The 17,155-nt window shown below is 36.9% G+C and overlaps 1 protein-coding gene across 3 annotated transcripts in view; it reads left to right on the top strand.

Moving 5' to 3' along the window:
• The window catches only part of LOC107712724 (homeodomain-interacting protein kinase 3-like), a 74,971-nt gene that overhangs the window by 16,066 nt on the left and 41,750 nt on the right, over window positions 1-17,155 (top strand). For all 3 annotated transcript variants that reach the window (XM_016518057.1, XM_016518074.1, XM_016518066.1), the window contains exon 2: window positions 3,197-4,448. In XM_016518057.1, the coding sequence (XP_016373543.1) occupies window positions 3,199-4,448 (1,250 nt within the window). In that variant the 5' untranslated portion in view covers window positions 3,197-3,198. The remainder of the gene's footprint in view (window positions 1-3,196; window positions 4,449-17,155) is intronic.

Genomic DNA, 17,155 nt, shown 5'->3' on the forward strand with positions numbered 1-17,155 from the left:
TTAAATAAATAAAAAGAAAACAAGTGGATAGAATACAAAAAGAATAGAGCACGCTAGTGTTAGAGGGTCTTTAAAAACAAACAAACAAGTAGATAGAATTAGAATAGAGAGTGCTAGTGTTAAAGGGTCACGGTTTTTTAATAAATAAAAAGAAATGTAGGTAGAATAAATACGGAACAGAGAGTGTTAGTGTTTTTTTTAAAATAGTAAATAAAAAGAAAACAAGTAGTTAGAATAGAAATAGAATAGACAGTACAAATGTTAGAGGGTCAAGTAAGGTATAAGTCTGTGAAAGTGATTTTGTGTGTCTTTGGGATGGCATTATAAAGCGCCAGTCACTTGCAGAACACAAGCTTCTGGAGGGCACATAAAGTAGTGAATTTAGGGGTGTAGAGCCAGTGGTTGTTTTGTAGGCAAATATCAGTGCTTTTTATTGTTGATTATAAAGTGAAATGACATCAAAATTATAATGATTGTTTTAATGCATTATTCTCTTTGACAAAAATCTAAATTATTGAGGCTTAAATAGTTTAAAAGCTAGCTTTTTGGTCTATGTCACCCAGCCATGTTAAATACATTGCTGTTTTACTTATTTTTTTCAAAGAATTTAATGTAATTAGATTGTGGAATTTTGTAAATATGCATTTGCATTTTCCGTGAAAACAGGGGACATTGTTGACTATAACTTCCTCTTCCCTTTTCCCTTGTTGTGTTTTTTTTTTTCTCAAGGAGGAACAATATTTTTTTTTCTTACAATTGAACATGTTGAAAGGCCATCAGCAAATGAGATATCTTATATGCTATCACCACCATAATTAGACCTTGACCTTCTTTACAGGTGTTCACATGTCCCCCACTAGACCAGTTAAGACCAAACTCTGGCTGACTGTATTTTATCAGTCAACTTAATCACACGGTCACCTGTCAAGAAAAGTTCAGATTTCGTAGACTCAGTTCAGAGATAAGTAATCTCATTGATGAATCTGATTGAGACAAACAGCTATCTATCAGGATGTTCTACTAAAGCTATACTTAGTATAGTATATATGTGCATGATTGAGATGACCAATGAAGTCAGCTGCATTGTGGGGTTCATGCTTAACGGGGTTTAGGATAGGGTTATTGGTTAAGGTATAGGGTTATTTTTAAGTGTGCTTCATATATATTTAATTTCTCTCTCTCTCTCTCTCTCTCTCTCTATATATATATATAACACACACACACACACACAAACAAAAACAAGTAGATAGAATAGAAAAAATAGAAAGCTAGTGTTTGTTTGTTTTTTGTTGTTTTAAAAAAAAAAAAATAAAAAAAAAATAAGATAGATAAAGTAGAATTAAAATAGAATAGAAAGTGCGTGCGTTAGAGGGTCAAATAAAGGTGGAACAGATGTGTTTTTAGTCGTTTCTTGAAGATGGTTAAGGACTCAGTATATATATATATAATTTCATTTTATTTCATTTGTTTGCATAGCACAAATAAACACAACAGGAATTGACCACTGTGCTTTATAAGACTAAGATACATGATTGTAGTTGATTAATAGCTGGTTTGCTTGGGATATTTACTTTCCAGGTGATGTTTTAGTTTGTTTTTCTTGTCTAGGTAGTTCAAATATGTTTCAGGAGGTTTGTTACACACCAATAACATACTTTAGGTTGCAGTTTAAAGAGGGTTAAACTTAAAGTCATTTAATTTATTTGATGTATATGACTAAAACAGGTTAATTACTTTAATGAGGAACACTAAGCTACCTGTTTGCATCCTGTTTAGCAGAAATGTTCACTAAGAGTAGGAATCCCACAGGTCCTGCAGTGTTAACATTCGTGACAAAAAAACAAAACAAAACAAACAAAAAAAACTTGGTATTTCCATGGTACTATTTGGTGTTTTTTCCCCCTTTTTTTTTTTTTTTTTTTAGTGATGAAATGCATTTTTCTTCCTTAAAAAATATACCCTTATATCCCAATTTTATGATTTAAGCTAATCTTAACCAGCCACCTGATTCAGTGAGTAATTTTACAAGGATAGTTGCATAAAGACAGCCAGAATCAATTTATACAAGTACAAGTACAAGTAAACAGACAGTTATGAATATGATGATTGTCAAATAAGAAATAGCCTGAAAATGTAATAAGTTAGTATGACATAATGTTAAAATGTTTGTTCATATGGTTCATATGGTCCTTTCTCACTTCACTCACTACACCTCAGTTGGTTTTTACTCTGTAGAAAAGTTAATTAATTAATTTGAGTTGGACAAGTCACAACGTTTGCACAGGATGTCAGCCAAATGAATGTGAAATTGGCAGCGTCTTTTCAGAATTGTGGTCATGTGTTGGCCTGTTGCAGAAAGTACACTCTTATCTTGTTCCCTTTCCTTAACATTTTTTTTCCTGTTGTACAAGGCCAAGGTGGATTTGTCCCTAGAGCAAAATTTAATGTAAATAATTGAGTTACAGTAGTACCACAAGTTGTGACTCAAAAAAGCAGTTTGCATAACTTCATGTAACTCAATGTCTTTCCTCAATTGGATATATATTGAGAATAGAGAAGCTATGCAAGCACAGATGATACTGTGCCTTTGGTGTGTCCTTTTTTCTCCCACACAGTAATTCTCATTTTGAAACAGCCGTTGCCTAGAGACCCCGATTCATGGAAACTGAAATGAAAAGGTCATTTCAACCTGTGAACAGTTAGTTAGTAGTCCCTTTACGGCATTTATGGAAGGAGGGTTGGTGGGTATTGGAGGGAGAGGAGGGTTGGTTGGTATTGGAGGGAGGAACTAAACCTTCTGCTGCAGTGTGTTATTATCTTGGCCTGTCATTGGCTGCTCAAGGCAGCTTGCTGTTTGCTGCTGTAGCATAGGGGCAAAGGTCAAGTATGATGTCAGCCTGATGATGCAAGCCACTGCACGCAGTAGGATCAAGGTCCCTCACAAGTTGTTTACACATAGTTAGTGGACACTTGTGATGTCACACAACAAACTTACAAACCTCTACATACATTAGTAATTTTGTAAGTTAGTATTGAATAGAGAACAGTCATGCCAAATTTTCAGGAATTTTGGAAGATATAGGCTGGTCAGTCTTATAATGTCCATGTTTCTTTGAAAATGTTCAAATCTTACAATTTGTAAATTTATTGGTTGAAAGTGGAACATGATCTGTATCTGGTTTTCTTGTGTTCACAGGTATGGCCTCACAAGTCTTGGTCTACCCACCACATGTTTTCCAAACTCATACAAGTGCCTTTTGTAGTGTGAAGAAACTCAAAGTTGAGCCCAGTAACTGTGTTTACCATGAGAGGGCCTACCCACAGACTTACTTGAATGGTAGAACCTTTGGCATTGCTTACCCGTCAAAACTCACCGCTTTGTTTAAGACACAAGATTCTGTGATTGGCAGACACCCCGGGCAGGAGTTTCCATTGCAAACGGCTGCTGTGCGCGGTGTGCGACGTCAGCATACCACCAAATCGGTGAAGCCACAAAAAGGGGCCATCTCCTCTCAGGACAAGGAGTCGGAGCACCAGGAAAAAGGAAGGGGTTGCAGCAGTGGAGCTACAGGGGCAGCTGGAAGGGGTAGGGGAGAGGGAAGCGGCATTAAAGAAGGAGTTGGAGGACAGGGTGAAGGTGGTGGAGGAGAGGACGAGGGTGACCGGGAAGACTGTGGAGGTTTTAACTTGCAAGACAGCTCCCACAGATGCGGGCTGAAACGTAAGAGTGGGGAGCTGGAGAACTTGGGGAGCGCCATGCAGATTTTAGAGGACCTGTCAATGTTACCTGCAATGTTGCAATCAAATGTGGGAAACCCACCAGTTGCGGTGCCAGCGGCAGTTGGTGGAGGGCCTGCAAAGCAAGGTGGAAATTCCGGAAACGGGGATGGAGACTACCAGTTGGTGCAGCATGAGTTGCTTTGCTCTTTGAAGAACACCTACGAGGTATTAGACTTCCTCGGCCGTGGTACTTTCGGCCAGGTAGTGAAATGCTGGAAACGAGGCACCAGTGAGATTGTGGCGGTGAAGATCCTGAAGAACCATCCATCGTATGCACGACAGGGCCAGATTGAAGTAGGCATCCTGGCACGCCTCAGCAGCGAGAATGCGGATGAGCATAATCTAGTGCGAGCTTTCGAGTGTTTCCAGCACCGCAGCCACACCTGTCTTGTGTTTGAGATGCTGGAGCAGAACCTGTATGATTTCCTCAAGCAAAACAAATTCAGCCCGCTTCCTCTGAAGGTGATCCGTACCATTCTTCAGCAGGTGGCCACAGCGCTAAAAAAGTTGAAGGCCATGGGACTGATCCACGCGGACTTGAAGCCTGAGAACATCATGCTGGTGGACCCTGTACGGCAGCCCTACCGGGTGAAAGTCATAGACTTTGGCTCAGCTAGTCACGTCTCCAAAGCAGTCTGCTCGACGTACCTCCAGTCGCGGTACTACAGGTATGTACAAACAAAAGGCCGAATTGGTTGTCAGCTGAAAATGGTTTTGATACCTTGTAATGTCTTGATTACTTAATTTTTGGGAATTAATTATTATTAATTCATTCAGGGTTTGAAAGGACTCGGACTATAAGAAATTACCTCAAGAAGTTATCTCACAGTAGCCAGTTATTTGCACTTACTTTTGTTTTGGTTGCTATACTGAATGTTGAAGTTGAATAGATGCACTCTTGAGTTCAGCAGAGTTGTTTTGTTTGGTTGTTGATCAGTATTTTGTGCAAAAAAAATTACTCTTAAAGGGTTAGTTCACCCAAAAAATTTTTGTAAGAAAAATATCCATATTCAAAACGTAATAATCACTTTAATGTAGCTTGCGCTCACTGTTGTACACTGGAAGCAGTTCCGGGGGAATGACCTATGAGGTCAGTGTTGCGCATGGACCAGTGAGTCTCGTGAAAACCAACGTTTGTTAACTTATAATTGCAGCGCTCTTTGCTGGCATTCTGCCGTGTCAAACCATGCACGCATCCGCTTGCTTTAGTTAAAAATAACAGTGTTCTGTGAATGTTGATGCTTTAATAACAAATATTTTTTGGGAGCGTGTATGCTGGGATTTCATAAATTTCATGGAGAAAAAAGTAACGTAACTAGTAGTGTAACTAATTACTAATTACTTTTGAAATAAAGTAATCAGAACAGTAACGTGATTACTTTTAAAAGGAGTAATCAGTAATCAGTAATTTGATTACATTTTCAGAGTAACTTGCCCAACACTGCTAATAGATCACTAAAAACATTCTAAAATCTTATGCTTTCTGTGTGTTATACAACTAAAATCCTTGTGGAATTACCAGTCAGGAAACACCACTGATGTAAAACAATTTCCCTTGTGTTCTAAAGCTACACTGACCCTGTAGAACTATTTGACCCCACAATGTAACAGGCAGGAACTAAACCATTTTTGTCACATTGCCATGGGAAAGGAAGTGATTTTTTATTTTTGTTTGAATAAGTACTTTGTACAATAGGCTATAAACAACTGGTAATGGTTTTTAGTTTTTAGAGAACATAATGAAATATGATGCTCCATCTTGTTTCCTGAATATATCAAAGGAAGTGCCTTGAATGTCACCTTGATAAATTGCCAAAATTAAAAGTGTAGACAAAAAATGAACTGTACATTTACTTTTGTGCAGTTATGTTTGAAATCATGCCTGTGATGGGTAACAAATCTGCTATAATAATTTGGGTAAACCTTGATCTCCTGTTGAGGTCTTGTCCCGCACCCCTATCAATTTATATTTATGGTCCTCTATTAGATTCTGTTTGTTTCTTTACTATATTCCATCAACTAAAACTACGTTTTATGCAAAGAATAAATGCTGGCACATTCATACAGAGTTTTAAAGTATTGACTACTAGAAGTACATTCCACAAATAGTGTCCATTAATCATCTCAAAATAAAGCATAGTTAGTTTTGCTATTTTAATTTAATTTTGTGTAACTCTTGGCATGGCAATTTGATTAAGTCCAAAAGGAGAAATCGTGACAACTGATTCATTCGTCACACTGAAAAGGGTCAGGCATTGCGTTCTAGTTGCATTGCACATTTCAACAACAGTTAGTTCAACAGTTAGTTTGCTGAATGCTTATAAGTATGAATTCTTTTTTATAAGCGCTACATTTATGGTGGGTAATAGAGATGCCACAATTCTCAATATAATATTGAACCGTTCGGTACGACATCCACGGTTCAATGCGTGCTTGTGAGTTGCGGTTTTTTTTCTTCTCGGTTTTGCACTTAAATAATATTAAATAATATATAACCGAACCAAAAATCAAAACCGAGCTATGTATTGAACCGTGGGCTACCTGTTGCATCCCTAGTGGGTAAATCCTATAGCGTGCTACTGAAGAGCCCTTCTCAATTTAATCAGTACATTGAAAGTAATGCTTGAGAAAACATGTATTTGACACTTGGTTCAGCTTGTGGCATGAGGGCTGGTGTGCTCATATGTGCGGGTAACTAATCCACTCAAGCCCCTGCTGTTGCCCGCTTGATTACATCTTAAGTTATAATCTGTCTGAGGCACTTCACTTCACCTCCACTTCCACAGATGGCTGTAACTCATAAGATCAGACAGCTGGTATGGCAAACTAATGTAAACATTTTGTGAGTCCTACACTTCCGGATCCTTTTTAGTTACGCATGCGCTCATAACTGGTTCATTCCGTGCCAACTCAACCAGTGTCATGGATGTTTATTTACTGAGTAGTCCACTATTTTGTAGAAGGGGGTTCAAATTACAATTTTCACTTGAGATTCGGAGTGAAATTACAGGGGGTTAAAATTACTTTAGAAAGAGAGCACCATTATTATTTTAATTTTACAAAGATATTGTTAGGTCTATTAGTAAAATCTGTTGTTTTTTTTGCCATATTTTTTGCATTATGTACTAATGTTGACAGTTAAAAAAATGGGGACAAACTCAAGAAGTGTTTTATCTTAATATCCTTTCAGATTTTAGTTCTTTTCTTTTGGTATCTTAATTTTTAAAGCCCTATATAGTTCATTTTCAGAGATTTAAGGATTTGAGTGTAGCTCTTTGAGTAAATTGTTAAATGCACTTTGCATACAGCTGATACTTTTGAAATGTATTTTGTTTCCCACTATCAAAACAATTGCATAGAACCTGAAGTTTGCGTGGCTGTAACTCTAGAAGTATTACATTTCCTTTTAGATTCTGGTTGTTAAGAAATTCTTTTTTTAATTTTAATTTTTAAAACCCTATATGGTTCAATCCTAGGGATATGGGGATCCCAAGGTGACACAGTGTCCAAATTGTTGAATTTTACCCATTTTCAATGGTCGAAAACCAAGTGTGGGTCACTTTCCATACAGCTGATGCTTATTGTATTTAAAGGGGAATGTCAGAAGAATAAATATTGTTGAAACTAGAAATGTAGTTTATTTCCCTCTATCAAAACAATTGCATAGAACATACCTGAGTACCAAAAATTTTACTTTTCTGAAGTTTGCATGCTTGTAACTAAAGAAGTATCAAAGACATCTTAAGCCTTGTTTCCACAGAGCGGTACGGTTCAGTACAGTACACAATTATTTCCGTTTCCATTGTCAGAACTTGTGAATGGTACCAAAATAGTGAACTGTACCGTACCACTATTTTGGGACCCTTCCATTGGGTGACCTAGACTCACTGCAGAATGCTGATTAGTTGACAGAATCATCACTTGAGCGTGCTACAAGGAATGACAACACAAGGCCGCCATGCTGCTTATGCGTGCTGGGGTTGTTTACATCAGAGTGTGCAAACACAAAAAAAAAATAACTGTGATATTTTCACACACATACACACAGACAAATTTGTGCTTTCTTCTTCACATGAGAATGACGTTGATCGCTACTTTCCACCACGCCTATCAAGTAAGGGTACAGTTGCCGGTGGAAACGCAAGCCGGATCAAAGTGTACCGTCCTAAATAGTACTGTACTATACTATACAATACTGAACCGTACTGCTTGTTGGAAATGAGGCTTTAAACTGATTTTAATTCTGCTTCCCTAAGAAACTTTTCTTTTGTAATCTACATTTTAAAGGCCCTATTTGGGAAACAAGATACATTTACAGTTTCAGCTTTATTTTTTCTTCAGACATTCGTCTTTAAAAGAAAAAAAAGTATCATCTGTATGCAAAGCGACCCATGTTTTTTGACCTCTGAAGATGTGTATAATTTAACAATTTACTCCGGAAACAACACTGAAATCCCTGGATCTTTGGAAATGAACCATATAGGGCAGGGATGCCCAATCCTGTTGCTAAAGTTTTTATATCCCCCTTTAATTTGGCTCCAAATCTCAGGTAAAAATTGTCAATTGTCATTTTGACCCCCTCTACAAAATAGTGCATTCATCATTAAACATACATCCATGGCATTTAATATTTTTGCTTTCATTGCTATTTATTTTTGGCTTTCTTCAGAAAAAAAAATCAATTCAATTCAATAGCCTACATGTTCATTTGTATAGCACTTTTCACGATACAAATCGACTCGTTGCATAGCAGCTTCACAGAAAATGAAAGTTTCTACATTACATTTAGCAGTAGCTTATCAGTGGTGAGGTAACTATGTCAAGGTGATGTCCATATGACGGATATGTACAGAAAAAAAATAATGCAGTTAATGACGTGTATTCAAAAAAACGGTGAACACTATTAGCAGCAATTATTATATGTTGTGATCAAACTTATAGGAAAATTTGGTAGTTTTGTATGTTGGTTCAGGGTTGGCATCATCTGAGGTCCTCTGAGGGGTTGGCATCTTTCTTAGGTGTTTGGTCATCTCAGATCTTCATAAGTGCTGGATTCAGACTGAAACTTGTGTAATTTCTAGTAACCTCGGGATTCCCATCACGTGGCAGAAACAGAGAATCAAATATACAAATATTAGCGTAGCTTCTGTTCAAACTAAGCAAAAAATGATAGTGTGTTCAAACCAAGATAATCTGCATTTAACCCTTCCAAGTGAGTTTTTCACCATATGCGCTCAAGATTATGGGGGTTCTTTCTTGAGAGAGTGGGTTTTACTGTTGTACCATGGCGCAGTACCGTTTTCTCTAACCTTTTTTAATTTGACGGGGGCAACAGCTTCTAATGTATAAAAAAAAATAGTGCTCATATTGCTATTTCGTCTAGTTCATGTGTATTTATATGGGTACACATAATTAATGTCCTCTGAGGGGTTGGCATGTTTCTTAGGTGTTTGGTCATCTCAGATCTTCATAAGTGCTGGATTCAGACTGAAACTTGTGTAATTCCTAGTAACCTCGGGATTCCCATCACGTGGCAGAAACAGAGAATCAAATATACAAAAATTAGCGTAGCTTCTGTTCAAACTAAGCAAAAAATGATAGTGTGTTCAGACCAAGATAATCTGCATTTAACCCTTCCAAGTGAGTTTTTCACCATATGCGCTCAAGATTATGGGGGTTCTTTCTTGAGAGAGTGGGTTTTACTGTTGTACCATGGCGCAGTACAGTTTTCTCTAACCTTTTTTAATTTGACGGGGGCAACAGCTTCTAATGTATAAAAAAAAATAGTGCTCATATTGCTATTTCGTCTAGTTCATGTGTATTTATATGGGTACACATAATTAATTAAATTAAATTTTATTTCATTAAAAATGAACAAAATCCAATATTTTAGACGTGGAAGTTTCTGAAATTTGGTTGATTTGACACGGAATGACTCAACTTTTAACATGAGTTAATAGCAGCATGACTAATTGAAATGTATGTGAACTGCTGTAGCTTCTGTAGCTTGTGCTAAACTCACATTCTGCTGTCTTGGTGTGCGTTGTGTCATCTTTGGGATATTATTTTCAGCCATGTCTCTAATTAAGTGTAAACATGCCCATGCTACTGGAAATCATGTCCATCTCAGATGTTTGCTTAAGCTCTCACACGTTTGTGTGATAAGTCATGTTTACTTTTTGCAGGTGTTATTTGTACAGTTGTTTCAGATTTCTTTGACATTATAACTTTTCCATGGAAATGTCATGAAGACTAAATGTACAAAAAGTGTAAGAAGCCCAAATCTAAAACCACGGAATGGATTTAAACATTGTGAAATGTGCAAGTGGTGTTAAAGGTACTTTACTTCTATTGGTAACAAAGTAGGCCAGATATTAAATGTACAATAATGTAAAAGAAAGTTTGTGATGGACTGAGCTCATGTGCATTTTTTAATTAATTTGTATGTTTTTGTTTTTTTAAAAATAAATTTTCATGTTAAAAACAGCAGAATTCGAACCATTTGCTGTTTAAATATAAAGATGATTGTAATATAGATCAGACATGTGAAAACACTTGTTTAACACTTTTTATCCACCTGTCTGTAACCTTTAAACCAAAACCTGCCCGTGTCACATGAAAGTGATCCAAGCTCACCCCCGTTTTTGCTTCTCAAGGGAGAGTTCTCTCAAACTCACAGCAGGGGCTGAGTGCTGGAGATCGCTGCCTAAAATTAGCTGATGGGAGGACAGCCAACTCAGTTTGACTTCTATAGATGGTGAAGTGCGCTGGCAGTCAAAGTGAAATAAGGCAGAGCAAAATACAAGAGATCACTATAGCGGTCAGTCAAGGTCACTGTCTTCCAGTGTCAGCTGTTTTGTTACTTTTAGAAGCGGGAATATAGATAGACAGGAGTTTAAAAAGAGGGTGTGTTCCAGCAATCCCAGAAATTTAGCCCCACACCTTTTGTTAAAAATGCATCCGGAATTTCATGAAAATAACAAACAATCAAATGAAATTATCTGCAGTTTAAATGTATTTGCTTATGTTAAACTGAAGACTTTTTTTTTTTTTTTTTTCAAATAAGCCCCAAAAAGGACGAACCATTATTAGCTTTTCATTAAACTCACAAAACCCCTGCAGTTCCTTCATGAACCCCAGTTTGGGAAACCTTCACGAAATGTAATGTTTAATGCACTTCATGGTGTTCTAATAACAATAAATGGGAATATATTTTCTTTCTTTTGTTTCTTTAATCAATATGGTAAAATTTTTCCTATTGAAATTCATGTGATAAATGAGTTAGGTCTAAAGTAATCTAAAAGTAATAAAAAAGTAATCTGATTATATTACCTAAAATGTGTAATGTAATGGATTACGTTATAACTACAATCGTTGTTATGTAATTTGGAATCAGTAACAGACTATAATTTACTATAATCTATCAATCTACCTATCATTCAATCAGTCAAATTAGCTGATGGGAGGACAGCCAACTCAGTTTGACTTCTATAGATGGTGAAGTGCGCTGGCAGTCAAAGTGAAATAAGGCAGAGCAAAATACAAGAGATCACTATAGCGCTCAGTCAAGGTCACTGTCTTCCAGTGTCAGCTGTTTTGTTACTTTTAGAAGCGGGAATATAGATAGACAGGAGTTTAAAAAGAGGGTGTGTTCCAGCAATCCCAGAAATTTAGCCCCACACCTTTTGTTAAAAATGCATCCGGAATTTCATGAAAATAACAAACAATCAAATGAAATTATCTGCAGTTTAAATGTATTTGCTTATGTTAAACTGAAGACTTTTTTTTTTTTTTTTTTTCAAATAAGCCCCAAAAAGGACGTACCATGTTCTGTTTGAGTTGGAAACATTGCCTCATCAATCATTTATCTGCTAGCATTGGCAATATGGCAAACAAGGGCAATCAAATCGTGCCCCCTAAGTGGAACAAAGTAAATTGTCTTTTTATATTCTTCATTCACTGTCATTTCTTTTGACATCATCTGCTCTCCTATTTATAGGACATGTTTTTATATACATCTTAATACCTGATCAAGTGCAACAAATGATGTGTGTTGTAACATTGTGTATGTGTAAATAGGGCTGGGCGATAGAGCAACAAAAATTATCAATGATATAATGTTTCATTCAGCATCATGTATGACTTCAACGCCATTCACACAGATTGCATTTAAAAACATATGAGATGTAGTGAAAAGGAATAAACCTCCACAAATTTGTGATGTGTTTTCTAAAAGTTTAAACTGTTTTAACTTTGCATGGCTTTCTATACATCTCTTCTGTGAGACGCGAGTGCAGCAGTCATATTTGTCCGTCTAAAAATGCGCTGAATATGCGTTCTGTGTGAATGGCTTGGTTTCGGTTTTAACCCATTCAAGATCTTCTCCGCATTGAGCTTCTATATTTCTCTAATATTTTCAATGAATAACGCAGCAGTGGCGCGTCTCGTGGGCTAGACTAGCAAAACATTAAAATGCAACAACGTCACTTACAACATCACCGCATCTCGCGCGCCACTGATGACGCTCCCTGATGCACACCTAACATTCAAATGCAAATGTTTATTTTAAATTCGACTAATATTCATTCTTTATTCACAATCTCCTCATCACAGGCAGGCAGAGCACTCATTTCAATGTTTGTGTTTGTGTGTGCTGTCTGCGTCACTCACAGTACGTGCCTATATATCGTGTGCTATATCGAACAATTTTTCTGTCGATATCGAATAAGGTGTACCGTCGATAAATATCGATACCGTTTTATCGCCCCGGCCTATGTGTAAGTCACATTGGGGGGAAAAAAGGGGAGAGAAAAAACATTTCAAACTTGCCAAATCTTGTGTAGTGTATCCAGTGTATCAATGATTCTTAGTGTTGTCAAGGCATGTTTGAGAGTGGTATCAAGGATCAGCTCTCACCAAGGACAGTAGAGGCAAAAGTAGCGTTGCTATTTTTAAAACCTATGCAATATTGTGCTTGGTTACCATGAATTCATCCAGCTGTTATTAACACTTCAAAAACACACGGGCCTATAAGAAACACGGGAAGCACTAGTGCTGCTATGTTTGAAAGTGAGGGATAGATATAAAGAAAATAATGAATGGTAGATTGCAGTGTTTCCCCACAGAATTTTGTAAGACTATGGGCGGTCCCTCTTGGGGGGTTTTGAAAGCAAAATTAAGATATCCAAACGCATTTCCGTGAGAAGACTGAAAAGCGTAAAAAGTCTTTGCATTGACTTGTACCATAATTTTCAAAGTGGACTCAAAACCTCTTTTAATTGTGTTAGTGTCTCAGTCTGCGCCTGTTTGGCAATATTTTAAATTTTGAAAAGCCTATTGACTGGATGTTTATTTAAACATTTGTTTCTTATTTATTTGTTTCCACAGTGTTTGCTGATTACTTTATTTAAACTTTGTGTATTTTATTTATTTTATTTTACATCAAGGTGTATATGCTGTGCCTCCAAGCTTTCTTATTCATTTTGCAAATAAACGTTCTATGTTTCTTATTTATTTGGTTCCACAGTGTGCTGATTTTCAGTTTTATTTACCTATTTAAACTTTGTGTAGCCTAAGTAATTTGTTATTTTATTAGGCATATATGGTGTATTTTTATTCATTTTGTTAATAAAAGTTCTATGAGTTTGATGTTGCTGTTGCTTGAATTGAATCAACGCCGAATTGCCGCTAATTTGAAAGTGAAAGTAAAATGCGTACGGCGCTTTTTCAAGCTATTTGAAAGCCAAGAAATCCGAGGAAAAGAGGGAAAACTCAAATGAACAATTGCTTGACGCCAAATTGCGTCACTTTGAAAGTGAAAGTAAAATGCGCACGGCACTTTTACAAGCCATTTGAAAGCGAAGACGGCACTTTTACAAGCCATATGAAAGCGAAGAAAAGAGGGAAACACAAACGAACTAACTAACACATGGGAAAATTTCCTCACCGTCACAACCCTAATTTGATATCGTTAAATGTTTCAGTCATGCATCCAATATTATTAAATATTAGGGTACATAACCTGGATAAATATATGTGTTTATCTAAATTAGGGCTGCACGATAAATCGCATGCAATATTTAACGCGCATCTTGTCAGTAAAAGCCATTCTGTAATCAGCGGTAAATCTCCATCACGTGCAGGCTTTGACATGAAGCAGCATTGACTACACTATGGCTGGACGATATGGCCAAAATTGATATCACGATATATTTCTTAATTTCGGTCGATACGATATAATTCCGATATCGATATGAACACTATTTATCTGAAATAGAAATCTTATCGTGCAGCCCTAATCTAAATTTAAAAATGAGAATTTATATTTATATTTTGCATAGAATGGTGTTTTAAATTTGAAGGATATAATTTTTCGTTTTGCTTCACTCAGAGCTTAACTTGTTTGACCTCTGCTGAATTGACTGGTAACAGTTTACAACATGTTGTTAGACTTGCTGCTTAAAACTTGGAGTGTCCTTTAATTCAGCATGCTGTAAGTAAATCAGATGTTAGGACTTTATGGGAATCCCTCCCACAAGGTCACAGAGTTAAGAATGCACTTCCCTGAAGTGGTCTCTATGAGATGATGTGACTCAGAAATATCCGGCTTATCTTCCTCCATCATTGTAGCTGTAAGCTAGAATAAGGAAATAAAGAGTTGGTGAATTACTTGATGTAGGTTTTATAAAATTTGAGGTCCCTTATATTCCAATGTCGTGTGGTATTTTAAAGGGGTCATATGATGCGATTTCAAGTTTTCCTTTCTCTTTGGAGTGTTACAAGCTGATTGTGCATAGATAAGATCCCTGAAGTTGCAAAGACTAAAGTCTCAAAACCAAAGGAGATATTCTTTATCAAAGTTAAGACTCTGCCACGCCCCCCTAAAACGGCTCGTTCTAACACACCCCACATATCTACGAAAGCTGAAGCTCGCGATTATGGTAAGGGGTGTTACATTTCCGACGAGTGCTTGCGGTGTTCGGCCAATCACAATGCACTGGGTCAGCTGGCCAATCAGAGCAGACTGCGCTTGTCGGAAGGAGGGACTTTGTAGAAAACGAAGCGTTTGAGAGAGGCGGGGCATAGAGGACCTACAATAATGTACAGTATTTGAAAAATAATGTGTTTTTTGAACATTAAAGCATGTCAACATTCTGTTACACCAAATACACCGAATAAATGATCTTTAAAAAAGCATCATATGACCCCTTTAAGACAAATGGATTACAGAAAGTAAATATTTCTGCAAAATGTTGACGTTCAATCTTAAGGAAGGATCGTCGGACTACAGTCCTGTGATGAAGGGGGTTTCTGTCTGTTCACTTGATCGAAAAAGGTTTCCTCATTTTGCTTATGGAGTTTATGTTGGACAAGTGTTATGTTCAGCTGTTTGCTGACAGAAGGCCATGCTGGAGACATGAAGGGTATGTTTGTCACTTACCTTGGCTCAAATATTGAAGCCCTTGTCTACTACAAGAGTACTGTTTTGCTTGGATCTGCTTAGATGCAGTAAATCTGGCTTTGGTTTGATTTAGTTTCATCTGCTTCATCTCCAGGTGTTTTTAGATTTGTTAGTGCCTTTGTTTGGTTTTCTTAATCTTGATGTATGAAGATCTCTGCATGCTTTCTGGAAACATAACAGATAAAATCTTGAAGATATCTTGTTTAGAAGTGTCCTTTTTTGTACACTTGCGCTGGAAACCTTGAAAGTGGCTTTTCAGATTAGCCAGGAATTTTCTTCGGTCTCTGCATAGTTCCAATAGTTCTAGTTCCAACCTATCTGTGAGACTGTATTATCAATAGGTAACGATTAACTGCGAGCCGGTTGAAAATCGATTCAAATATGTGATGATTCAAATCGGTTGAGATGCTAAACAAATCACGATTCATTTAGGGGTAGGAGTTTATATGAATCCATGTCTGAGGGGAAGTTACTGTCTTTAGAAAAGTTCAGATGGTATTTTTTCTTTTCATCTTGCCTCTGTATAATGCATATTAAAGTTAATAAGTTCAGCGCTGCTTTGTTTACAGCGGAAACCAGGAAACGGTTTAAGCGCCACCTGCTGTCAAAACCAACAAAAGAGCAATAATATGCAAGTGCTATATTAGTATATTATTATAGTGTTATATTTCAATTTCACTAAGAAATGTGCAGCATTTTGTCCAAGCAATAATAAAAGGACACATTTATAATTTGTCTTAAATCTCATTTTGTAAAAAAAAAAAATCAAATCGTGAAATCAAAATCGTGAATCGAATCGAATCGTGAGTTGAGTGAATCGTTACATCCCTAATTATCAAGCAATAGGTTTCATATGCATTGTGTGTGTGTGTGTAATTGCATCAAAACATCTTCAGTCTTCCAAAGGAATTTTGTCTGTCTTACTACGATAATGGTTTTAGGGTTTATCTTTTGGGGGTTTTTATACATGACCATCAGGCTGTTTGGATTCAAATCTGATGTTCTTTAGTAACCTCAGGTAATACGCCTCCAGGTGAGATTTCCTATTAGCATGCCAATCCTTTCTCCTCTAAATATAGTATCATAAGCTTATTGCTTTCAAAAGCTTGAGCTTTGTGGAAATGTAGCCTTGCTCTGTGATAGTGTTTAGGTGTTATGTGGTTGTTAATTTGAGATCCTACATTCGACAGGGCTTCTGTAGTTGCTTGTTACTGTCATCCTTGTTGACATTTGCTAAATTCATTTTTGTTTGTACCAAGAGAAAACTTAAAGGTGACCTATCATGAAAATCTGACTTTTCCAGGTTTTAAGTGCTATAATCAGGTCCCTGGTGCATCTACCAACCAAGGAAACGTGAAAAAGATTAACCCAGTAACTTTGTTTTGGTAAGCCTTTTTCTGCAAGCATCTGAGAAAACGAGCGTGTCTGATTTCGCTCCCTTGGTGACGTGGCAAAGGGATCTCATTATAATATTACCACCCCTTAATCTGTAAGTTTACACCCACGGTGCTGTTATTGTGTTTTCGCAAGCGACAACGGAGTGCTAATGCCATGGCTAAAGTTTGAGCAAAACATGTTAACTGTTCTGTCATTGGCTGCACAGACGAACACAGAACACTGTTTAGAGTCCCAGCCTCAGAGGAGACAACAGAGCAGTGGATTTATTGATTTATTTCATTTATATTGCTGCTGCCACACAGATCAAAAATAAACACGCGATTTATTTCCCAGCTGTTTACCTTCACAGACATAACGACTGTTTTTTGTAACTTGTGTGTTTTTAATGTAAACTTGTGTGTGAATGAGAACTTAGTTTAGTACGCACATGCTGTGACAGCCGCTTTCTGTCCGTGTGCTTCGGATGCGTGCTCTCAGAAAACCATATATCAGAAGTTTAAACTCATATGGTTTAAA

The sequence above is a fragment of the Sinocyclocheilus rhinocerous genome, unplaced genomic scaffold (assembly GCF_001515625.1).
Source record: "Sinocyclocheilus rhinocerous isolate Xijiao unplaced genomic scaffold, SAMN03320098_v1.1 scaffold1545, whole genome shotgun sequence".
Taxonomy (NCBI): Eukaryota; Metazoa; Chordata; class Actinopteri; order Cypriniformes; family Cyprinidae; genus Sinocyclocheilus; species Sinocyclocheilus rhinocerous.